Here is a 25,772-nt window from a genome sequence, read left to right on the forward strand (position 1 = left end):
GCCCTCCGCACCGACCTTGAATCTCTTTCCAGAAACATGCTCTTCTTTAGAGCTGTGTCTGAATATTTCCTCCACCCATGGTCCCCTTCTGACCTTCCTTCCTTTCCCCTCACCCCCACGCTTCCAGTTGGCCTCCTTCTCCCATGCCATATGCCTCGATATTCATGCTGCTTTCCAGGTGAGAACTGACCCCTGTTCTTTCTCCCTCCTGGCCAGTCCTGTGCCTTTGACTTTCCCTCTGGGTTGGTCCTTGGACCCCTTTTCACTAACCTCAGCCTTTCCCCAAATATTATTACTAGGTTTGTTGCCTACAACCCTATCTGGCACTGGCACTCTGAAATATCTGTGGCCAGCTGCATTTTTCTCTTCTAGAAAATAGCCTATTGCTCTGTATGATGAGGTTTTAACCTCAGTCTATCTCTTGATCTCAGTGCCCCTCTCCGGCTTGGCTTCCAAATCACAGCTCTTCTGCTCCATATCCAAACTCCCGAGTCTGACTGCTGCTCCATTCTGCACTGTCACCTCTGCAGCTGACTCACCTTAGAGCATCCATTGCAGTGCTCAGAGCACTGCAGCCAGAGTGGCCTTGTTGAGGGCCACTGAACTAACAAGCAAGTAGAGACAGCGACTGCCTGCAGCATACTCTCCTTCTACCCAGGGAGCCTAAGTGGTCTTGGTGGGGGTGTATGTTCACTTTGTTGGGGGCAGCTCAGCAGGGGTTTCTGGAGAAGTAGGTACTTTATAAGAGCATGAGGGGCCTTCTCCAATGGGGCTCTCCATGGGGGTCAGAGGGGAGTTGAGGGTGGAGAGGGTTTGGCCTGAATGGAAGGGCCTTGAGCATTTGGGGTAAGGAGATTCGTTTTTTTTTTTTTCCCCCAGAGTAACTGGCAGTCTTTGGGCAAGAACCAGCCCCATAGCTGGAGAGCACAGCCCTGGATATAGACACAGAAAGTTTGGGGGTCTTGGGCCACAGAGATAGTATGGAGGTAGGGCGTTTTTCTTGCATGCAGAAGGACGGTGGTTCAAATCCCGGTATCTCATGTGGTCTCCCAAGCCTGCCAGAAGCGATTTCGGAGCATACAGCCAGGAGTAACCCTGAGCGCTGCTGGGTGTGACCCAAAAACAAAGAAAAAGAAAGTTTGGGGGTCCAGAGCAGTGGCTCAAGCAGTACGGCTTTTACCTTACATGCCATAACCTAGGATGGACTGCAGTTCAATCCGCAGACATCCTATATGGTCCCCCAAGTCAGGAACAATTTCTGAGGGCATAGCCAGGAGTAACCCCTGAGTGTCACTGGATATGGCTCAAAAAGCAAAAAAAAAAAAAGTTTGGGGCAAACTTGGAAGCCTAGTTTTAGGAGATTTTTGGGGACTTAGATGATGGGATGGTTGTGCACCAGTTGATTTTTCACTGCCATTTGTTACTTTCTGTCCTCCTAAGAGTCAGTTAGAGTTCCACAGTTCCTCACTGTGGAAGCCCCACTGTGGAAAGCATGAACCACATGCAAGGATAGAACACAATGCATCCCCGTTTACCTCTTTCCTCTCCTTTTTTTTTTTTTTGTTTTTGTTTTTGTTTTTGTTTTTGGGCCATACCTAGCAACACTCATTATCCTGGCTCTGTGATCAGAAATCATTCCTGGCTGTCTTGGGGGACCATATAGGATGCTGGGGATCGAACCCAGGTCCATCCCAGGTGGGCTACTTGCTATCTCTTTGGTCCCTCCCTTTTCTCTTTAGGGATCCCACATCATGGACTAAAACAGTGGTCAAGGCTTGATCATAGGAATGATTGGGTGTTTTTTTAAATACTTCAAGAGCCAATTCTCTCCAAGAAGGGAGAAGAAAATGTCAGGGTTTTTTGTTTTTGTTTGTTTGTTTGGGGGAACCATACCCAGTGATACTCAGGACTTACTCCTGGCTCTGCACTCAGAAATTACTCCTGCCGTTTTTCAGACCATATGGGATGCTGGGGGTCAAACCCATGTCAGCTTCTACTCTTGCTCCCTATCCTCTGTACTATCCTTTCTGCCCCAATGTTTACTGGTTTGTTTATTTGTTTTTGGGTTTGGGGCCACACCCAGCAATGCTCAGGGGTTACTCCCTGCTCTGTACTTAGGTATTGATCCTGGTGGCCTCAGGAGACTATAGGCAATGCCTGGAATTGAACTAGCATGGGCTGAATGCAAGGCAAATTCCCTATGTGCTGGACTATCAGTACAACCCTAAGTGTTTGCTTTTTTAAAAGTAATCTTTTGGGGTTTGGCAGTACTCAACATACTCATGTTTCTGTGCTCAGAAATAACTCCTGACAGGGCTTTGGGAACTGTTTATAGTACTGGAGATCGAACGAGGGTTGACTGTACAAGTCACACAGTCTTGTACCTTCACCCCTGTGCTAAGTCTTCCATCCCTTCATCTGTTCTTTTAACTTCTTCTGTAGGATCAATCACAATGAACGGTTGGAGTTCTTGGGAGATGCTGTGGTTGAGTTTCTGACCAGGTAAGTAGGTTTTATTCTCCCAATCCCCAATATTTTCTTTGTATATGGGAGCATAGTTCATATCAGGCCTTCTTCATAATGCGCCAATAAGTCATTGAAATACCAGAGACTTGGGACCGGATCAATGGCACAAGCAGTCGGGCATTTGCCTTGCATGCATCTGACCTAGGATGAACCGCGGTTCGATCCCCCAGCATCCTGTATGGTCCCTCAAGCCAGGAGTAATTTCTAAGTGCATAGCCAGGAGTAACCCCTGAGTATCACCAGTGTGGCCCTTCAAAAAACAAACAAAAAACACCAGAGACTTGATCTCTTCTTTGGCTTAGAAAAGCCATAGATCCGTGGCTCCTGCTTCACAGCACAGAGCGGTACGTAGCCTGAAGACGAGATGAAAAGGCTGGAGTCTTGGCCTGTCCAGTGGCATTTAAGTCGCCACAGTAGCCAGAGATCAGCCTGACTTGGTGAAGAAGCTGCAGAGCTTATCCTGACTGTGAAGAAAGGGATGATATTTTCAAATGTCATTTCATTTTCTAAGATTTATCTTTGATCCCTTTCTTATTTTGGGGGAGGATCTCAAGGGAAGAAAAGCTTGTAAGCAATTTTAATGACTAGAGTTGTGTGTGTGTGTGTTTGTGAAATTTTAATGTCTACTTTGGGGTGTATGTGTGGAAGTAATTTTAACGTCTATAATTTGGGGTGTGATTTTAATGTATTTTTACTAATTTTACATATAATTTAATGTAAATTTTGATGTCTAGAGTTTGGTGTGTGTATAAATAATTTTAATATCTAGAATGGTGTGTGTGCGTGTGTGTGTGTGTGTGTGTGAGAGAGAAAGAGAGAGAGAGAGAGAGAATATAAGTGTGTGTACCCATAAATCTTTGTATGTATGTTTCCTCTGAAAGAGGCCTTTTAGGCCCCTAATTTATAAGTGGGAGCAGAAAGAAACATTGTTTTTTTGTTCTCATTTAAGTTCTCTTTCCCTGAGCTAGAGCACTCTTCTCTCTATGCTCCCTTGCAATCTCTCAATATAGGTCACTAGGTCATTCCATCATTTATTTAATTATTTTGCTTTTGGGGCCACACCACTCAGGTATCACTCCTGGCAGGCTCAGGGGACCATATGGGATGCAGGGGATCAAATCGCATGCATGGCAAAATACCTTACCTGCTGTATTATTGCTCCGGTCCCTCGGTCGTTATTTCTTTTCCAAAGAAGCCGGACTGCAGCTAGGGGCTGCCCCTGAGCCTAAAGTCCCTACACACAGGACTGAACCACAGACGTGTGGTGATGCTGCAGACGGACTTTCCCAGCCCCACATTGTCTCTGTCACTCCCCTTAGGCTTGTCCTCCCATAGACTCAGAGGTCACTTGTGAAACTCTCCATTGTGTTCCGGTTCCTGTCTGTCCCCAGGCCCCCACTGCTGACCTGGGGTGGGAGTCTTCTCTCCCAGCTTCTCCTGAAGGGGCCCTCCCATCCAAGCAAATTTTTTGCTTGATCCAACATCCCAGTTTTATATTCTAGTATTACATCACCCACTGTTGAAGTCTTTGTTTATATCCAGTATCAGAGAAATCTGAGCAATATAGCAGTGTGAAAGTCTGCAGGTGTGGTATGGTTGTGGTGCATCCTGGCATCTCTTGGCTGCTGTTTAACTTTCAAAGACTTTGCATCAAATTCTTCACTTGACCTCATTGCCATGCACTGATTGCCCAGATACCAGGCATCTCAGAGCCACAGAATGTTGCCATGCCTCCTCACACGTGTGCTTTCTTTTCACCCCGTTACAGTGTCCATTTGTACTATTTGTTCCCCAGTCTGGAGGAAGGAGGTCTGGCCACCTACCGGACAGCCATCGTACAGAATCAGCACCTCGCCATGCTCGCCAAGGTACCGCAAGGCCATAAGTCTGGTGCTCTCTGTGGCTCCACGCATCACCTTGCATTTAATAAGCAACTCTTTAGGGTGTGTTAAAGGTTTAATATTTTATAGGCCAGGAAAAGATTTTTCATGCGGGTTTTAAGGATTCAGCCTTATTAGTTCTGTTACCTTGGTGAGTTCTGCCAGCAGCTAATGAACTCCACGGTGAGGTAACTTGATCACAGAAGAGGAAAAAATTGACAGATGTGCATGAACAGAGTGAAACATTCAGGGAAAAGGAACCTGAGAACAAGGCAGAAGAATTGGACGATTTTGTATTTTCCCTTTGTGGAACATTTTGGTATTAGCATTTGTTTTTAATTGACTTTAACAAGCAGAATTAGAGCTTTGAATCGAATACTCCAGGCCATTTATAACCACAAGGGCTATTTTACAGATCTTGACGCGCACCCCACACTACCCCTCAAATCACAAATCCAGCAATTAAGGCTTAGGGTTTAAGCCAGATACCTAGCCACACTTAGCTGGTTGACTAATAGAAACTTTTTACCCACTTAGTTTCAGGAAGGCATTTTGCTTACAGGATTTCATTAGACAGTGTCTCATGCAAGTTCTTTTGCTTATTTTTTTTTTTTTTTGGTTGGTTGTTGTTGTTTTTATTTGTTTTTGAGTTTCACCCAGCAATGTTCAGAGGTTATTCTGGGCTGTGCACTCAGGAATTACTCCTAGTAGTACCTTGAAGACCATATGGGATGCCAGAGATGGGAACCTGATCATCCAGCCATGTCTAAGGCAAGCATTCAACCTTTGTACTATCGCTTCAGCCACGCACATAGGTTTTTATAGAAAATCACAGCAGCTGGGGGCCGAAGAGTTAGCATGGAGGTGTAGAGGTTTGCCTTGCATGCAGAAAGACGGTGGCTCAAGTCTCAGCATCCCATATGGTCCCCCGAGCCTGCCAGGAGCAATTTCTGAGCATAGAGCTAGGAGTAACCTCTGAACGCTGCCGGGTGTGACCCATAAACCAAAAACAAAAAGAAAAAAAAAGAAAAAAGAAAATCACAGCAGCTAAAACAAAGTTTTTGGGGATGAAGTGATAGTATAGTGGGCAGGGCACTTGCCTAAGGGATATAATTTAAATCCTGGAATGCCATTGGTCATCCCCACCACCACTCCAGAAAGCTCTTGTGAGTTTTGTTTGATTATTACCTTAAATAATCTCTATTTTTCTTCATTTTGATAGAAATTCTGAATTTAATAGAAAATATTAGATTTTTTTAAAAAGGGTTTAAACAAATAATGTCCATTTCAATTTAGGTTCAATTTCAGAGAAAAAAATGTTTTCATGTTTGGTTAAAGTTTCCTTTTCTCTTTGCTTCCTCTACCTTGACAGTACTTGGAATTACAAAATAATTAAATAGTAAAGATTGAATCAGATGCATCCACTTTTATGATTGAATTCTCTTTTATTATGATTTTTTAGGTAACATAGTTATACTATTGTTAGCTTCTTGGTTTTTTGTTTTGTTTGTTTTCTGGTGTTTTGGGGTCACTCCTGGGTTTGTATTCAAGGATTACTCCTGTATGAGTTCAGGTACCATATTTCTAGGGATCTGTCCTAAGTTTGCCATGTCCAAGACAAGTACCCTATCTTCTATACTTCACTCTGTTCCAAATATTATTAGCTTCATGGAACTGGAATGATAGCACAACAGGTAGGGCATTTGCCTTAAATGCGGCCAACCTGAGTTCAATTCCAGCATCCCATATGGTCCCCCAGATTTATCAGAAGTAATTTCTGAGTGCAGAGTCAGGTGTAGACCCTGAACACTGCTGGGTGTGGCCCCCCAAAATATTGTTAGCTTCTTAAACTGTGGGTGGCATTCCTATATGAGTCAGGTCAAATTTGGCAACAATAGGGACCAGAGCGATAGTACAGTGAGTAGGCAGAGCAATTACCTTGCATACTGTTGACCTAGTTCGACCCTGTCATCCCATCTGGTCTCCAGAGTGCAGAGTCAAGAGTAATTCCTGAGGACTGTTGGGTGTGGTCCAGAAATCAAAATAAAATTTTGGGGCATCAGTAAAAGGTTTCTGAACCTACAATAATCATAGATTTACTCAGGATCAACCACGTGATTTTGCTGTATTTCTGGCAGTCTTTATCCACATCGCCTTTCTCCAGCAGAAGTAGTTGCAGATACCAATTGTTTAAAAAGCCTGGGTCTGGAGAAGTGGCACTTCTCTTTTGGGAAGGGGAATTTGATGGAGAATGCAACCCCAACCCCTTTGTAACTCTAATGAAAGTTCTCAGTCAACTCTGTAGGCACACGTACATTTTAACACACAGTAGAATCTGACTCTTTTTCAAACGTCCACTTCTGTCTCTGAAGAAATAAGGGCAAGAGCAGAGGTTACAAGAAATTGGGCTCTTCGTGGCATTTTCAGAACAGAATTGTTGCTCATCCTGCAAACTGTGTCTTGCAGTCTACTCTTGCAGGGCTCCAGAGACCAAACAATTGGATTTTCCCAGTGAAGTTGTGAAACAGATGCAATTTTCATATTCCACCATAAGCTCTTGTACTTAGGGATCAATTTTTTCTTAAAGGAGGCATTTTCTTGCTGTTGTATTTGTGGTAGTCAAACATCTCATTTGAATATATTTTATACTTATGAATTCTGAGGAACATAAAATGCTGGTGGCACATATGTCTTGTTTTTATTATCTGTCTTTTCCCAATACAAATGGAGATGACTATTTTTAGCCCCAATATAGAAGGACACAAAATCTTACTATCTTTTATCTGAAGACAGATAAGACTCATTGTCCTAGGCTGTTCATTGACTTGTGACTTGTTCTATTTTGCGTGGCATATTATTGCTTAGCAAGTATGTCTTGAATCGAATGACATGGTAATGGAAATAGATTTGTTCCATGTTGTCACAGTGTTTGTATCTTTCTCTTTTTTGTAGAGAGTGTTGTGATTTCCATCTATTTATTTTCAGGTATTTTATTAGCAGAACTCGGTCATAGTCTGAAGGGTCTTCAGTTGATTTCTATATTATGATACAAGTAAGAACTGAATTCCAAGTAAATGGAAAATAGAGTAAAATGAAGCCAGAGATGAAGTTACTATGCATAGCTGTATTCATGGATCTTATATCATGTCTAAAATTGAGCTGAGATGTAGTTCAAATTTTTTCTAAAGCCAAATTTGAAAAAGGAAAAACAATTCATTACAAAGAATATTCCCAGACCCTCAAAGACAAATCCAGCCCCTTGCTCAGAAAAATCTCACTTAAGCCTTCAGAAAAATGAGTAGAGATTCAATAAAGGGGTCACATTTACAGGTACGTAGTACACCCAAATCCCCTAAAAAAGATTTAGAGATGTAAAGGATTTCAAAGTCTTCAGTGTGTCTGCATTTATTTTAACCACATAGAAACCTGCCGCCCCCCCCCCCCCCCTTTTTTTTTTATGGCACAGGATCTTCAGGCATTACATGGTCTGAAATAAAAGAGGTTAAACCTGATTTTCTGCTTGGAGCTGGGCTTGGGTCACCCTAGACAGTTTTGTAACCCAAGGGTTTATGATCTTGTATCAGATTTTTATTCTCACTTGGGCCAGTGGGTTGGTTTGAACTTGGGGTTTGGACTGCTCAATGAATCTGAATAAGTCTGAACTTCTGAACCATTAGAGGTTATCAAAAGCCTGTGGGGAGGAAAGTCAAAGTTCTGCAGAGCTAAATCAGGTGGAATGATTGGTGGACCAAACCTTTAATCAGCCCCTCTGAAGGACCAATTAATTTGTAACCACAATTTTTTCTTTGTTGGTTTTGTTTTGGGGCCACACTTGGTGGTGCTCAGAGGTTGTTCCTGCCTCTGCACTCAGGAACCATTCCTGGTGGGCTCAGGAGGCCATATGGCATACTGGGGAAAACAGGTCAGTCGCATACAAGGCAAATGCTCTACCCACTGTACTATCACTCCAGCCCTAAAAACCATCTTCCTTATATACTTAGCAGATGTTATGTTACTGCAGTTATGGTCCAATTAAATTCTTTCATGATGTCATTTTGCATTTTGTAGAAACTTGAACTGGATCGATTCATGCTTTATGCTCACGGACCTGACCTTTGTAGAGAATCCGACCTACGGCATGCAATGGCTAATTGTTTTGAAGCTTTAATAGGTAAAGTCTCTTTTTCACACTGATTTATTATGTGTCTAAAAATGTCTCGAGAGGTGTTAAATGCAGACTTGAGGCAGTTGTTTGTCTGCACAGCACAGGAGGTCCCGAGGATAATGTCCACCTCCTCATCATCATCTCAGTTCCCTCAGAGCTACAATAGTGCATTCCTAGTGCTTAAAACCATGTGATGTCAATCGTGTGCTTAATTGTAGATACTGAATCAAACTGAAATGAATTAATATGCAGATAGATTCTTCTGCAGGTTTTATTTAGAATAAATGCTTTGTTGCTAATGAGACCTTAATACTGTGTTTTGTTTTATTTTATTTTATTTTTAATCACATTTCAAACTTCACAAGCTTTTCTGATAGAAGCATCTTGAAAATTGTTTTTTTTTTTTCAATCCCAAGACTTGAGACTTTACCACTTATTGACTCCCTTGAATCAGGATGGCTGCCAAGATTTCACATCCTCATTCAGGTCTTGGGCTTCTTTTAACTGCAACCAGAATGCAATTAGCTGTAGGTGTGGGAAAGTTAGGAAGAGTTAATTGGCTGGTGATGGGCATGTATGCTTTGCAATGAAATGTTTGAGTAGATTGACAGCTCCTTGATTTATTTTTTAGATAAGTGATCGAGTTTGTACTTCCTTATCATTTTTCCCTCTGCCTTTGAAAATGACTATAAAAGCCTCCCATTACAGTTTTATGCTAATGATGGCAGCGAGAGACTGTCTCATAATTACCCAGCCTTTCCACAATGTCTGTTTTATACAACTATGGCTCTTTTCAGTGTCACATGGAGTTATTGTGCTCTGGACACATAATATTTTTGACAGTTAGTTATTAGTTAGTATTACAGTTGGCTCTGGAGTCAGGTAGGCATGACTTTTTTTTTCTTCCTTTTCTTAGCTTTTGGGTTACACTAGTGCTCAGTGATTACTCTTGGCTCTGTGCTCAGGAATCATTCCTGGCAGTGCTCCGGGGACCATATTGGATGCCAGGGATTGAACCGCAGGTTGACAATGTTCAAGCAGGCACCTTACCTGCTGTACTATCTCTCTGGCCTCTCCCTCTCAAATTTTTTTTATCAGCTCTGTCTCTTTCATTTTGTTTTGGGGAGCTGTACCCATTGGTTCTTAAAGGGCTCTTCTTGCCTCTGTGCTCAGAGGTGACCACATGCTGGAGGGACCCCATATGTGCTGGGATTTCCAACCATGGTCGGCCACAAGAAAGGCAAGTGTCGTAACTCCTGTTCTAACTTGCTATCATCTTTTGCCATGTTATTGAATTTCTTTGAATCTCACATTCCCCATCAGTGAAATAGCTAAACTTCCCAGTTTACCTACAATGGCCCCAACTTCTATGAGTCTTTTTTTTTTTAAATACTTTTTATAATGAGAAAACCAAGAAAATGAAGATAAGAATGTGAAAATGGGCCAGGGAGATGGTACAGGGCTAAAGAGAAAGTACAGGGCCTGAGGTGACCGACCCAGGGTTGATTTTGCCCTCGTTGCATAAGGTGTCCTGAGCACTGTCAGGAGTGGTCCCTGAAAACCAGGTGTCTCAAAAAAAAAAAAATGGAGAATTTAAAAATGCTTTACAGAAGTACACTGTACATATGGGCCACCCCAGAAAGAGTATCATTAATTTAACTCAACTTAAGTGCTCTTCTGTTGTTATTAATATTATCATTACTACAAACCAAAACATTTGATATATGTAATACTGTACATATATTTATCATTACCATAACCAGTAAGTATAGCAGTAACATTTTAACTACCTAATAATAACTTATTAGTAACTAATAATACTTGCTGGTTATGGTAATGGTAAATATATGTACAGTATTACATATATCAAATGTTTTGGTTTGTTTCTTTGTCTGGGAACCAAACTCAGCAGTGCTCAGGGTTTGCTGCTGACCCTGCACTCAGTGATCACTCCTGGTGGGCTTGAGTGACCAGTGGTTTCAGGGATAGAACTTGGGTCAGCAAATATCCAATACCTGCTGTATCATCTCTCTGGCCCCAATTTCAAGTATTTTAGAATAAACCATTTATTAATGATTAAGTTTGTCCTTTCTGTAAAAAATAAATTATTTTTAGAAATCTTTTTTAAGCTAATTCGTTTCTTTTCTTTTTTCTTTTTTTTTTTCTTTTTTTTTTTTGGTATGGTCTGAAACAGTCTATAAGCACAGAAAATGTAACTTTGGTTGCAAAGCCAAGCACTTTGGCATCCTTCCCTTATAAGTGTCATCCTTCCTTTAGTAAGAATTTTCGTCTTGGGGCTGGAGAGATAGCACTGCGGTAGGGCGTTTGCCTTGCACCCAGCTGGTTCGAACAGAGGTGGTTTGAATCTCGGCATCCCATATGGTCCCCCGTGCCTGCCAGGAGCGACTTCTGAGCACCGAGCCAGCAGTAACCCCTGAGCACTGCCGGATGTGACTCAAAAACCAAAAAAAATTTTTTAAAAAATCATCATCCTTTCCTCAGTCTCATTCTTCCTTCAGTGATTGTCATCCCTTGGTAAGTCATCCACACGACTTTCATAGTAGTTCAGATTTGGCCTCTTTTCACTTAAATATTTGATTCCAGTTTTAAGAACTTTATGTGTATTTCAGTTTAATTGCTAATGTAGAAATGAACCTCGTAGAAAGAATAAAATACTACCTGTAAAGCAATTGCTTTAGATGACATTGGTTTTTCCTGCGAGTGGGTTTTGGCTTCCTTTTTATTTTATTTCATTTTTTTCTTTTTATAAAAATATGTAATCTTCTCTGATTATTAATGCTTTGGGGGGAGGATCATTCTCCTTTTTTTTTTTTTTTTTTTCTAGGAGCTGTTTACTTGGAGGGAAGCCTGGAGGAGGCCAAACAGCTATTTGGACGCTTACTCTTTAATGATCCAGTATGTATCTCTCCTTTGAATTTTTTGTTACGTATTATTACAGATGATTCTCTTTTTGTTTGTTTTTTGTTTTTTGTGTGGGGGGGGGTGTTTGGCCACACCTGGAGTACTCAGGGGTTACTCCCTGCTCTGCACTCAGAAATCACTCCTGGTAGACATGGGTGACCATATAGGATGCTGAGGATCAAACCTGGGTCCCTCCCAGGTTGGCCATGTGCAAGGAAAATGCCCTACTATTGTGCTATCACTCCAGCCCCTTACAGATGATTCTATGTCAGTTAGTCTTTGTATTTTGATGAGAGTATAAAAAATAAACCAACATCTTCAAATCTACCTTAGATGGTTGATTTCAGGTGACAGAAAAACAGTTTATTTCTGTTCTGCTAAATGGTAAAGTTCCATAGTCACTGACTTATTTTATGCCACCAGTTTATCTCCTATCACTTGTGAGTTAAATAGGAACACAAAAATAGTAGGCCTTTGCTTTATTTTGAGGTTTTTCAAAGTTAATTATGATTTTCCATTTCATAATCATTGGTTACCTACCCCATGCTGGTCCCATATTTGAAGCTATAGCTCTTTGGCATTTGTGTGTAATTTGTTTTTATGTAAATTATGCAGGCTAGATAAATGTCTATTTATTTTGCAAAGTCAGTTCATAGGGGGTTTCTGATAGGGCTATGAATAAAGAGTAAGGAAGGTCTTTTTTTTGTAAAAAAAAAAAAAAAAACAGCAAATTATAGTTTAAGGAAAAAATGATAGATTGTAGCACAGGTTCTGTTGTTACTAAAGTATTAAGCTATTAATATGGCTGGTGCTACCTTTTTAATCCTGTATGTAATAGAGCATACTGGATGCATTTTGTACCAAAATAAGTCAATTTAACATTTAAAGGGAGAGGCAACTCTGTATTCCAAATTGAAATGTCATTATAATTGAATGAAATAGCCCTCGTGGAGCCATAAAGAACTGGGAAGCCAGTGGTTTAAGCCTTTGTGAAGTTTTCAGCTTAAGTGACTGTCAGATGCTATTACTATGTCGCTTAGGACAGTTTATTTTTTTATTTTTTTTAAGAATCAGTAGGTTTTGAAAAATGCAACCTGGGCAGTGTTCCTGTGGGGATTTAATTGCTTTTCTTGTGTATTTGTGTGTATGCTTGTGCATGCATGAGTGTATATGTGATGATATTATAGGTGTGAATTTTCTGCTGGGGAAATTACAGATGTTCCCATTTTGTCCTAGACATAGAAACAAGCATGAGTCTTGATTTGTATCTGTAGCAGATGGCATGTATTTTAAGACTCTCTCAAATCTTAAAATACCTTGGTTCTGGTCTTTATTGGCAATTTCAGTAAACTCTTTTGTTTCCTCCCTCCTGTCTTGCCTGAGTCTCCCCTAGTTTCTTTAAATGCACCCTGTTCACAGCCCCTCTCTCCCAGATTCCCTGTACTTCATCAGCCCTTCCCCCTTCCCACCTCTCTATCTTCCTCCCTCATCAAGTCCCTCCCTTTCCCTACTCATATCTTGCTTTATTTGGATTTCTTTCTAAAAACTCCTGTCCTCCCTCTTGCCTACTTTGCAAGCTTATCTTGTATTTCTAGTATCTGGGGGCTGTGCAGACATGCATGGGGGTTTAAGAAGTTTTTGTTAGACGAAGGAAATGAATTAATGGCGAAATATAAAAAGCAGAGTCTGAACATAGTCTTCCTAAGAGGATGGCTGGGCCTCGGAATTCCTTTCATTGTGTTGTCTGTGAAACCAAATAGGGCTTCACTGTCCCTGATCTCCCCCCTTTGGCCTGTCCTGGTGCTTGGCCACTCACCTGATTTTTCTATAATGGTTGGTTCCTATTAGGGGACCTATGTGAAGAGCAGTGGGTAGAGTCCTGCTGAGAGTCAGGGCCACCCAAGCCTGTAGGGCTCCTCTCCAGAGTTCCAGCGCCTGAGTTTTGTTGGCTATCCGAGTCCTGCCCTTGGTGCTGACCGATTCCCAGCTGTAGGACTTGGTTGCTTTCTTGCCTTGTGAGAAGACTGTCAGGAAGCATTAAGGAATGGAATTGCTTAGAAACTATCATTAACAGTATTGTAAATCACAGGACTTCAGTCAGTCAAAACATGGATAAACTCACAAAATAAATAAACTTCTTTTTTCCAGTTTTTTGGGCCACACCTGGTGGTGCTCAGGCATTACTCTTAGGTCTGATCTAAGAAATATTTCCTGGTAGACTCGGGACTATATGGGATGCCGGGAATCAAACTCGGGTCAGCCTCTTGCAAGGCAAATGCTCTACCCACTGTGCTATTGCTTTGGCCCCCATTAATAAACTTCTCACTTCTGGTGGGGAGCCATCAGCCAGCACTGCTTTATACTTCTGGCTGGACAGTTGCTACACACACACACACACACACACACACACACACACACACACACACACACACACACACACGAGATATGTCTGTAATCTTTCCAGTCTTCCCTGTAGACACCTTCTTAGACCCTAGAAATGGACAAAGTGTGTTTTCAGGTTGCCTCTAGGCAGGATCACCTAAGAGTGCCACATCTACCTCATTACAGACAGCTTTAGGATTTGAACTTAGCCCCCAAGTATTTCTTCTGTGCTTTTATCTCTGAGCGGGACACCATAAGATTTCTTTTTCTTGCCCTGAAGCTTTTTCTCTGTTGATCCATCACTTGGCAAACTCCTGCTGACCCCATCCTGTACTTCTCATGAGCTGGTTCGTTCTTGAACTTCTGTTATTTTCTTTTTAGTGTACCCTGAGGCTCCGGCCTGCAGGTGGCTACCCCCAACTTATCCTCCCTGACCTGTAGAATTGTCTTCTTTACAGTGCCTCTTGATTCTTCTCTTGCTGCCTTGAAGTCTTGGAATTCATTTTTGTTGTTGTTGTTATTGTTGTTGTTGTGTGGATGTTTACACCCAGCAATGCTCAAGGCTTATTTCTGGCTCTGCACTGAGGAATCACTTCTGGTGGTGCTCAGGGGACCATGTGGTATGCTGGGGAACCAAACCCAGGTTGAATAAAGCAAGTGCCCAGCACTCTATCTCTGGCCCCTAAGTCCTGGAATTCTTGAGTATCTGCCCACGTAGTCACCCCATAGCATTCAGTCGAATTCACCATTCTGCCCACATCTGTTTCCAGTTTCCTTTATTCTTTCATGTCCCTTTTATGCTATCCAAGGGATAAAGCTTTTGTTTTTCTTCGGGAAAATGTGTTGATGGGCAGCTTCAGATTCAGAGCAAAAGGGAGAGGGAGGGACCATTTTCCCTGTGCTCCCAGCCCGCCATCCCAGGTTCCTGGTTACACCACCTCAGCTATAGTCCTTGAGCCTCCAGGGACACAGCTAAAGCATCCCAAGCCACAACTTACCTAAGGACTCACTCTGAGTTGTGTTCAGTGCTGGGATTTTGACTCGTGTTAAGAGTGGTGTTTGCCCACCAGCCAACAACACTAGGCAGTGTTACAGGTGCTCTCATCTCCTTATGCTCTGCCATGTTGAGGTCACCTCTGGGTCCTGTTTCCTCTGAGACAGAACCGTTGCACTCGTGGTGTGCCGCTCTTGGTGTTTTTCTTCATCTAATGCACTAATTCCTTTCCTCAGGAGATGCCTATGGGCACATCCTCTTGGAAATGTACTCCGAGCTCCCTGCCGCCTGCAGTGTATGTCAAATAAAGTGCACAACAAACTCACCTGCATATTGGTTCAGTTCCATGGCCTTACCTGTACTCCTCCCTGCCAGACTTTTTGGAGGACAGGGCTGGTGTCCAGTTCATCCTAGTCAGCTAAAATATAATGGATGTGCAGTAAAAGTGCACCACATGAGCTCACAGACTAACAGAATGTTTTCCAGAGTGCCAGCTGAAGAGCGAGCCTTTGCTTAGGTCTTTGCATGACAGACGGATGCTGGCAGCCAGTGGAGAACTTTTCTGTGCCTATTTTTTTGTTTGGTTTTGTTTTTTTTTTGGGGGGGGGGGTTGGGTTTTTGGATATTTTGGGTTTTGGCGCTCAGGGGTTATTCCCGCTCTGCACTCAGAAATCTCTCCTGACAGGCTCGGGGGACCATATGGGATGCCAGGGATTGAACCTGGGTCCCTCCTGGGTCAGCTGAATACAAGGCAAATAGCCTACCTCTGTGCTATCACTCCAGCTTCACTATTTTTATTTACTATTTTTATGACTTTATTTAAACACCATGGTTTACATAGTTGCTCATAATACCTTTGTTTTTTTCACTCCATGTTTCGACACCAATCCCACCACGAGTATAACATTCCCTCCACCACTCCCCAAGCCCGACCTGTTGGCAGGCTCAACATAATTTACTTTATATTGCTTGTTTACAACTAAGGGGTAGTGTAATTATCAGGGAAAAAAAGTACTTCAGCCAAATGAAATTTTAAAAAATCATTATATTTTACAATGGGGCCATTAAGTCATTGTCCGAAGATTTTTTAAACTGTTTGTGGCTGTTTGGTTATTCTGTTATTGGTTTTGTTTGATAACCTTAGATGGCTTCATGCTACTTTGATATGGAATTTGGTGTGTTCTTCTTGGGATGTCAGTGTTGGATTAACCAGGTCCCTCCTCCCTATTAGCCACCCCAGGTTATTGAAAAACTTATGCACTGCACACTCCAGGAATTTTATGTTAAGTGGCTGACCTGGTGGTGTCTTTGGGGTGTGTCTGTGGCTGCTTGGGCTTCTGGAAGTATGGAGGGGTGAGGTGAGGCTGCCCACACTCTCTCTGAGCAGACCTTAGAGTTCTAAGCCCAAATACTGCCATACCTGGAGTTTTGGTTAGTATATCGTAGAGATCAGCAGTAAGTTGGGTCATTGGCCTGGCAACAGTTTATGGGTTGTGGGTGCAGCTGCCCAGGCTTCAGCAGGGTGGGGACCTGGCTTGCCACCTCCTTGGGAAAAGTTACATTAAAAACAAGTTTTGGGGGCCAAGTGATAGAACACAGTGGTAGGGCATTTGCCTTGCATGTGGCTGACCCAGGGCAGACCTGGTTCAACCCCCAGTATTCCATAGGGTCCCCAGAGCCTTTCAAGAACGATTTATGAGCATAGTGCCAGTAATAACTCCTGAACTCCACCAAATGTGGCCCAAAAATGAAAAAAAAAAAACAAAAACAAATTTTTGTTTTTACAATTCTGCATACAGAGTCTCATGCATATAACATTCTAACACCACATCACCTACCATAGTTCCCCGCCCCAACACCCCTACCCGCCCCCCCCCCCACACACACACACAAGTCAGGGGCTCGCCCGGAAGCTGCTGTGGTACAATGAAAGTGAAGGTCTCGTGCCGGGTCCTGCGGCCGGGCCGAGGTGGGATCCCGAGGCCTCTCCAGTCCGCTGAGGGCGTACCACCGGCCTGTCTCACCCGCCGCGCTGGGGAGGTGGAGCACGACCGCATGTGGTAGGACCCGAAAGATGGTGAACTGTGCCTGGGCAGGGCAAAGCCAGAGGAAACTCTGGTGGAGGTCCGTAGCGGTCCTGACGTGCAAATCAGTTGCCCGACCTGGGTATAGGGCAAAAGACTAATCGAACCATCTAGTAGCTGGTTCCCTCCGAAGTTTCCCTCAAGATAGCTGGCGCGCTCACACGACCACCCACGCAGTTTTATCCGGTAAAGCGAATGATTAGAGGTCTTGGGACCGAAAGGATCTCAACCTATTCTCAAACTTTAAATTCCATGCCAGCAAGCCCGGCGTGGAATGCGAGTGCCTAGTCCTCAAACTATCTGTTTTGTTTCTTCATTGCAAACTAAGATATATGCAGTGTGCATAAGAATTCCTTCATAAGTTTTGTTTTTACTATAGTCAGACCCTCCAATGGTCTGAGGGACAGTGAACTGGCCTCCTGTTTAGAAAGTTTGAGGACCCCTGGCAGTGGGTCACTTTTGGTAAGCAGAACCGGCGCTGCGGGATGAACCAAACGCAGGGTTAAGGCGCCCGATGCCGACGCTCATCAGACCCCAGAAAAGGTGTCTAGCTGGCATGGGGTTTGGGGAGACCCCATGTCGAAGGCCTTCTCCCTAGCTTGGGGATGCTGGGAGTCCTGATAGGCCCCCAGCCGTCCCCTTTTCTGCCCCCAGCCTCCAGGCCTTCCCTGGGTGCCAGCCCAGATGGCCAGAAAAGGTGGAATACTCTTGATATATATACTCTAGTCCCTCATCTCCTCTACCCTGGTATGCTCGGTTCTGTACACCAATTCCCAGGAGCTGTTTGTTACCTTTAGCCTCTGGTTTTTTGTTTTGTTTTGTTTTGTTGTTAATAAAATATTTAAGCATGATTATAGTTGGGTTTCAATCATCAACAGAACACCGCCCTTCACCAGTACAACATTCCCACCACCAATGCCCTTCCCCTTCCAAAACCTTGCCTGTATTTGAGACAGGCATTTTATTTCTCTCACTCATTAACATTGTCATGCTAGTTGTTAGTGTAGTTATTTCCCTAAGTGCACTCACCATTCTTTGTGGTGAGCTTCATATCCTGAGTCAGTCCTTCTGACCCTCATTGTCTATGGGCATTACTACAATAATGTCTTCAATTTTTCTTAAAACCTGTAGATGAGTGAGACTATCCTGTCTCTCTCTCTCTCTCTCTCTCTCTCTCTCTCTCTCTCTCTCTCTCTCTCTCTCTCTCTCTCTCTCTCTCTCTCTCTCTCTCTCTCTCCACCTCTCTCTGACTTATTTCACTCAGCATAATAGATTCCATATACATCTATGTATAGGAAAATTTCATGATTTCATCTTTCCTGATGGCTGCATAATATTCCATTGTGTATATGTACCACAGTTTCTTTAGCCACTCATCTGTTGAAGGACATCTTGGTTGTTTCCAGAGTCTGGCTATTATAAACAGTGCTGTAATGAATATAGTGTGAGGAAGAGGTTTTTGTATTGTATTTTTGTGTTCCTAGGAGTGGTATAGCTGGATCATATGGGAGCACAATTTCCAGTTTTTTGAGGAATCTCCATATTATTTTCCATAAAGGCTGGACTAGACAGAATCAGAGTCCCTTTCTCTGCATCCACCAGCAGTGGTTGCTCTTGTTCTTTGTGATGTGTGCCAGTCTCTGTAGCATGAGATGGTACCTCATTGTTGTTTTGATTTGCATTTCCCTTGATGATTAGTGTTGTGGAGTATTTTTCCATGTGTCTTTTGGCCATTTGTATTTCTTCTTTAACAAGAAAAGAACATCTAACCTCATAAAAAAAAAAATGGGGAGAAGAAGTGAACCTTTGGCCTCTGTTATTCCCTTACTGTATGTCTTACATGTGAGAGAGATCTTTCAGACATCACGTTTTTGAGTGAAAAACATAATGAGAAATATGAATCAAGAAGTACAGCAGTGGCTGAGAAATATCACAGCAGTAGGTGATTTGATTTGCATACAGCCAATCTAGGAGAAATGGTGATTCAAGTCCTGGAATCCCATATGGTCCCCAAGAATGCAGAAGCAACTTCTGAGCACAGAGCCAGGAGTAATTCCTGAGTGCCTCCGGATGTGACCCTAAAAACAAAAACAAAACGAACAAGCAAACAAAAAGAAGTAGTACAGTAGAATTAGGCACTATAGAAATCGCCATGCTTGGGAGGAGACCCCGTTAATAAGTGTTGGTTCTCTGCTCTTCACACAGCCTGGGCTTGGGGTGCTATCCGCCCTGTCCATGAGGATTCAAGGACACTTAGATTCTACCTTCTACTGGTACTGCCAGGAGAAGTACCAGAATCGTTGCCTCCACTTGAGCTAGGCCAAAAAAGGTTTAAGGAGCTTATCAGCATCGACCAGGCATCATCATACTCTGAGACCCTGGTAGCATTCCTAAAGCCCTGCACCTTAGTTGAAGGCAAAAGCTGTTATTTGGTCACTGGGCCTGAGGTAAAAGATGCCCATTCAGAGAGGGAATATCCCACCCTGAGGGTACAGAGAAATCTCTAGGAGTGAGTGAGTGAGTGAGTGAGTGAGTGAGTGAGTGAGTGAGTGAGTGAGTGAGTGAGTGAGTGTGTGTGTGTGTGTGTGTGTGTGTGTGTGTGTGTGTGGCACACGTTTACAATTTACAATTTACAGTCTAAATTTTAGAACTTGGTTCCACTCAAAACAGAAGTCATCCCTGTTTTTTGTTTGTTTGTTTGTTTTGTTTTCATTTGTTTACAACTTGTTTTACCCAAAACAGATTTTCCTACTTAGCATGTCTCAAGCAAACCGGCTAGATAGGCTCAGGATAGGCCTTCTGTCCTTACTCCCATGCCTGGGGGGGGGGGGGTGTCTCTGTCTCTGTCTCTCTCTCTCTGTATCTCTCTCACTCTTTCTCCCTCCCTCTCCATCCATCTCTCTTGCTCACTCTCTTTCTCTTCCTTCCTCCATCTTCCTTTCTTTCACTATCCCTTGCTCACTCTCACTCTCACTTGCTCTTGCTCTTTCTCCCTTCCTCTCCTTCCACCCTTTCTCTCTCCCCTCCCTCCCTCACTCACTTTCTCTCCTCCTCTCTCTTTTCTTGATGACAAGGAGACAAATTGCTACTCAGCCACGCGTATTTCACAATCAGCTTTGTTGGGATTTTCTTCAGCGACCTTGCTTCAGACCCGCTTCCCCTGGGTGGAAATACAGCTTTTGGGACTTTTCCAGGTGTGTTCCAGATGAGCAGATAGAGGGGGTGGAGGAAGGACTGTGCTTTTCCTCCAGAGTGGGGAAAAGCACTGCAAGAACCCCCAGGACGTGCAGGAAGGGATGACCATTGGTGTGACTCATGCTATGGAGAATTCAAGCTGGTTAATAGAAATTCTTTTGGATATTTTATAGGAATAGTTTAGTGGTTACACATTCTAAAAATATATTGGTAAAATTAAAAAGAACAAAATGCCATCAACAGTAAGTGTGTTTTATTAAGATTTTTAAGTAAGTTTTTAAAGTGTGTTTTATTGAACAAACAGGGCATTTTATTTGTCATCATTTTATTTTATCATCAGAGGTGATAGGAAACTTTCCTGTGCTTTCCTAGCTTAAGTCATTGGAAGTGAAATTTTTCTCTTTTTTTTTTTTTGTTTGTTTTTGTTTTTGTTTTTGGGTCACACCTGGCAGCGCTCAGGGGTTACTCCTGGCTCTATGCTCAGAAATTGCTCCTGGCAGGCTCAGGGGACCATACGGGATGCTGGGATTCAAACTACTGACCTTTTGCTTCTGCATGCAAGACAAATGCCTTACCTCCATGCTATCTCAGAAGCAAGAGAAAAGTCTAAAATCAAAAGAGAAAAAAAAACTCACAGTTCAATCCTGAAGAAATTCTTTTTGTTTTTCCCTTTGGATTTTGGGCCACACCTGGCAGTGCTCAGGGGTTACTCCTGGCTCTGTGCTCAGAAATCATTCCTGGCATGCACGGGAGACCATATCCGATGCTGAGATTCCAACTACCATTGGTTCTAGGTCGGCTGCTTGCAATGCAAATGCCCTACCGCAGTGCTGTCTCTCCGGCCCTAAAGAAATTTTTAATTATAACCGCCTTTCTATGTGATTCAGTGCATAAGGTTTTTGCAGAGAATTCATTCCCAACCTCCAACCTCTTGAGTTAACTCATCTTTTGTTTTTTGAGGGTTTTTTTGTTTTGTTTTGGTTTGGTTTGGTTTGGTTTTTGGTTTTTGGGTCACACCCAGCAGCGCTCAGGGGTTACTCCTGGCTTTACACTCAGAAATCGCTCCTGGCAGGCTCAGGGGACCATATGGGATGCCAGCATTCAACCATGCAAGGCAAACGCTCTACCTCTATGCTATCTCTCTGGCCCCAAATCATCTTTATTTGTATTTTTGTTTGTTTGTTTTGGGGTCACAACTGTTGGCACTTGGGATTCCTCCTGGCTCTATGCTCAGAAATCACCCCTGGCAGGCTTGGGAGACCATGTGGGATGCCAGGAATCGCACCAGGTTTCGTCTGGGGTTGGCCACATGCAAGGCAAATGTCCTACTGCTGTGCTATTGGACCCACAGTGCAGTCCCAAGTTAATGCCCCACACAGAGAGCATTTAGGATGTCTTAATTACAAGAGGCTCAGCTGATGCACATTTTTGGGAATGGGAAACTGGAAAACAATGTGCTTAGTGCAAGGTGGAGTCTTTTTTGGAACTGGGTTAAGCAAAGACCTGACCATTATGAAACATGTCTTTGGTGCTGGAGGCAACATGACATTCCTCCTCCCCAGCTTCATGGACTAATTTGCTGCAGGGCAGGCTCCTTGAGTGATGAACACACTCCCCAGAAAAGCAAGTTTGCAGGCCCTCTTGAGTCTGCAGTAAGTGGAGTCAGCACCTAAACAAATCTTACACGGTAGTGTATAGTTTGGAGTTGGTGCTAGTTGCTCAGTGTTGCGCTGTGGCATTAAAGGTTTTCCATTTTCCAGGATCTGCGCGAAGTCTGGCTGAATTACCCGCTCCACCCTCTCCAGGTAAGTCCACCTTCCACTTTTGTCTTTGGTGCCCTTCCTCTCTTTTAAGCTGAGAGGTGGGGATTGGAGACCTCAGAGGCAAGTAGTCGGTCCCATGTGCACATGGCAGTCATGCAAGGCTGCTGCCTTCCTGTGGTTATGTGTTCAACCCTACTGCCCTACCCACAAAGGTGAGGTTCAAGCAGAATGTATTGGTCCCCTTATCTCTGCTATTAGAGAGGAAAAAGAATCCAGAAGGAAGCGTGGACTTAAGGAAATGTAAAACCAAAATGAAATTGACTTTGCTAAATTCTACCTTTATTTGAATTTTAAAAATTAAGTGCTAAGGAGTAGGAGGACCTTTTCCTTACACAATTACATGTAGTAGCATCCTCTTTCATGGCTGACTTTGAAATGCTTATTCTTTGCTTTTTTTTTTTTATATTACTTGGAAATATACAATTATGTGTATATGTATTTTACATATGTACGTATATGCATCTATGTAAAATATACATATAAAGGAGTATTCAACAGTGGCAAAACCTCTCAGGAGAAGCTGCAGTAACAAAGTATCATGCAGACTGCTTTAGAAATAGGGGTCGGAGAGATAGCACAGCAGCATTTGCCTTGCAAGCAGCTGATCCATGACCTTAGGTAGTAGGTTCGAATCCCCGTGTCCCATATGGTCTCCTGTGCCTGCCAGGAGCTATTTCTGAGCAGATAGCCAGGAGTAGCCTCTGAGCACCACCGGGTGTGGCCCAAAAACAAAAAACAAAACAAAACAAAAAAAAAAGAAAGAAATACTTTATTAGTATGAAATTACTCCATGTTGGTGGAAATGCTTATATTTTCCTGAAAGTGCCAAGAAATGGACTTGGGGTCTCACGTGTACATGTGCTCTACCACATGCTGGCTTGAAAATAATTCTCATTTTTGTTTTGTTTTTGGCTTTCTGAGTGATACCCAGTGATGTTCAAAGGTTCCTCCGGCCTCTCGCTCAGAAATTACTCCTGGCAGGCTGGGGGCACCATTTGGATACCAAGGATCGAACCAAGGTCAACTGTGTGCATGGCAAATGCCCTACCTGCTGTGCTATCGATCTGCCCCAAATAATTTTTTTTCCTTTTGTGGTTTTTGGGTCACACCCGGCAGTGCTCAAGGGTTAATCCTGGCTCCATGCTCAGAAATTGCTCCTGGCAGACACGGGGGACCATATGGGACGCCAGGATTCGAACCGATGACCTTCTGCATGAAAGGCAAACGCCTTACCTCCATGCTATCTCTCCGGCCCAAACAATTCTTTTTTAATTGCATGGCTTATATTGCACTGACAGCTGCTAACCGCCCATTGTAATATGGATCAGCTGTCTAGACCTAGCATTTCGGTGTCAACCAGGTCAAGCTAAAATGAGGCTCCTGCCTGAAGCAGGTGGGTCTCTGGGAGATTCACAGAGGACAAGTTTCCTTCTGCTTCCCTCAGGTCAGGTCCCAGAACTTGAGTCTTCGTGTCGTCTCTAGAAACTCAGCAGAAAGGTCTGTGTTTGGTCCCTTCTCAAGAGAGCAATAGGACAGTGGTAGGGCATTTTTACCTTGCATGCTGCTGACCCAGGACGGACCTGGGTTCAATCCCCAGCATACCATATGGTCCCCGAAGCCTGCCAGGAGCAATTTCTGAGTGCAGAGCCAGGAGAAACCCCTGATTGCTGCAAGGCATGCCCCCAAAACAAAACATAAAACAAACTTCAGGGCTAGGACTCGGGTCCAGCAGCATTAACTTTTTCAAGGGCTCTGAGAATGCTCAGATGTAAGATCTGCTCGATATATATATCTGTATATATTTTATATATATTTCCCACCAGCACTTCTGCTCTTCTTTTCCTCAGAGAATCAGTCTAATGCTAGGGATTTTGAACTATCTGTGTATGGTACTTGGCCTTGAAATGTGGTAAAAGATCGGAAAATATTACTTGAACCTTCTTTAAATACTAGGCTTGTTTGTACTTGAGAAAGAAGCATTTGTGTTATATTTGCATTTCAGAAATTTCTGCCCAGAGGAGAGGGAATTTAACAAAAACACTCAACTAGAACAGCTCCTTTCTCTTGTGACCCAAGGCTGCACCTGGTTTTGAACTTCTTTCTCTTTTCCCCCAGCTGCAAGAACCCAATACCGATCGCCAGCTCATTGAGACTTCTCCAGTGCTGCAGAAACTGACGGAGTTTGAAGAAGCTATTGGAGTCATTTTCACGCACGTACGACTGCTGGCCAGAGCCTTCACGCTGAGAACTGTGGGCTTCAACCATCTGACCCTGTGAGTTGGAAGGACTCGTGGAATCTCAGCATGACCCTTTAGAAGGGTCAGACAGCTTGGCCATATGCCTCTCCTGGGATTGAGACCTACACACATGCTTCTAGGAGGGGCGCATTATTGTATTGGGCGATAACAGACACTGGTGTGGACCCAGAGGACTTGATCTCTACCAGCAGTTTTGGTCTCCACGTCAAGCATCTTATTTCTTCACAAAGTATTAAGAAAAGTGTGGAGGAATAAGCTTCCTCTGTCAAGTCCGTGGGAACTAAGGAACTGTCTTCAATTTTTACAGGCGATGAGGTGGTCTCTGTTGTATTACTTGACTCTCTGCTTTGGTAGCATGAAGCCACATGAGAGAAAACATACGTGAATGTGCCTACCTGGACCCCAGCTGTGCTTTATTGACAAAGCCAGGCCATGGACTCTACTCTCTGTTCTTTGTGAATAATTTAAAGATGAGCTAGAGAAAGAATCAGAATTATAATCAGGGGCCGGGCGGTGGCGCTAAAGGTAAGGTGCCTGCCTTGCCTGCGCTAGCCTTGGACGGACCACGGTTCGATCCCCCGGTGTCCCATATGGTCCCCCAAGCCAGGAGCAACTTCTGAGCGCGTAGCCAGGAGTAACCCCTGAGCGTTACCGGGTGTGGCCCAAAAACCAAAAAAAAAAAAAAAAAGAATTATAATCAAAATGATGTGCTAGCGGTCAGGTCAGAGCAATAGCACAGCAGTAGGGTATTTGCCATGATTGCAGCTGGCTCTGGACAGACCCAGGTTCCATCCTCGGCATCCCATATGGTCCCCTGAGCCTGCCAGGAGCAATTTCTGAGCGCAGAGCTAGGCATAACCCCTGAGCACCATGGGGTGTGGCCCCAAAACCAAACTAAAACAAACAAAATGATGTGCTAGAGTTTGCTGGGTACTTGTTGTTGTTGCTGTTGTCATGCAAATCAGAAATGCACTCATCTCCTTACAGAGTATAGATGAAAGATTCTAGCCATAGATTTCCTTTTAAGTCAGTGTTCTTAAATTGGATTCCCAACTTGAATAATAGATTATATGTTGTAGTGAAAAGGGGATAGACATTTAGCAGAGAATGCTGCTGGGTCTTTTCATTCTGTTTCACCCCAAGACTCTTGGCTATATTCGTAGTTTTCAAATATTACTCCTCAGTTTCTGACTAGGGGCTAATTACCAGTCTTAATTTTATAGTAGTTATTTTTCTTTTTTGAGTGAAGAAGACACAGTTGATGATGCATGGGAGCTTTCTTAGGTTTGTACTCAGGGGTCACTCCAGGTGATGCTTTGGGGGCCATATGTGGTACTATAGACCATATGTGGTGCTGGGTACAGAGTCATCTGTAAGGTAATGGTTTTAACCCCCATTTAAGCTCTCTAGCTCAGGTCTTTATTTTGGTAGTTATTTAATTCTTAGCTAGTATACTAATTTAGGATAGGGGCACACACAGTAATGCTTGGGGTTTAATCCTGGCTCTATACTCAGGAATTACTCTTGGCAGTGCTCAGGAGAA

The 25,772-nt window shown here is 43.3% G+C and overlaps 1 protein-coding gene across 1 annotated transcript in view; it reads left to right on the forward strand.

Annotated features, from left to right (window-relative positions):
* The window catches only part of DROSHA (drosha ribonuclease III), a 139,365-nt gene that overhangs the window by 84,745 nt on the left and 28,848 nt on the right, over positions 1–25,772 (forward strand). The window contains exons 23-28 of the mRNA XM_049768729.1: positions 2,443–2,502; positions 4,295–4,394; positions 8,475–8,577; positions 11,417–11,487; positions 21,909–21,953; positions 24,087–24,244. Of these exons, the coding sequence (XP_049624686.1) occupies positions 2,443–2,502; positions 4,295–4,394; positions 8,475–8,577; positions 11,417–11,487; positions 21,909–21,953; positions 24,087–24,244 (537 nt within the window). The remainder of the gene's footprint in view (positions 1–2,442; positions 2,503–4,294; positions 4,395–8,474; positions 8,578–11,416; positions 11,488–21,908; positions 21,954–24,086; positions 24,245–25,772) is intronic.

This window comes from Suncus etruscus, chromosome 2 (genome assembly GCF_024139225.1).
Source record: "Suncus etruscus isolate mSunEtr1 chromosome 2, mSunEtr1.pri.cur, whole genome shotgun sequence".
Lineage (NCBI taxonomy): Eukaryota > Metazoa > Chordata > Mammalia > Eulipotyphla > Soricidae > Suncus > Suncus etruscus.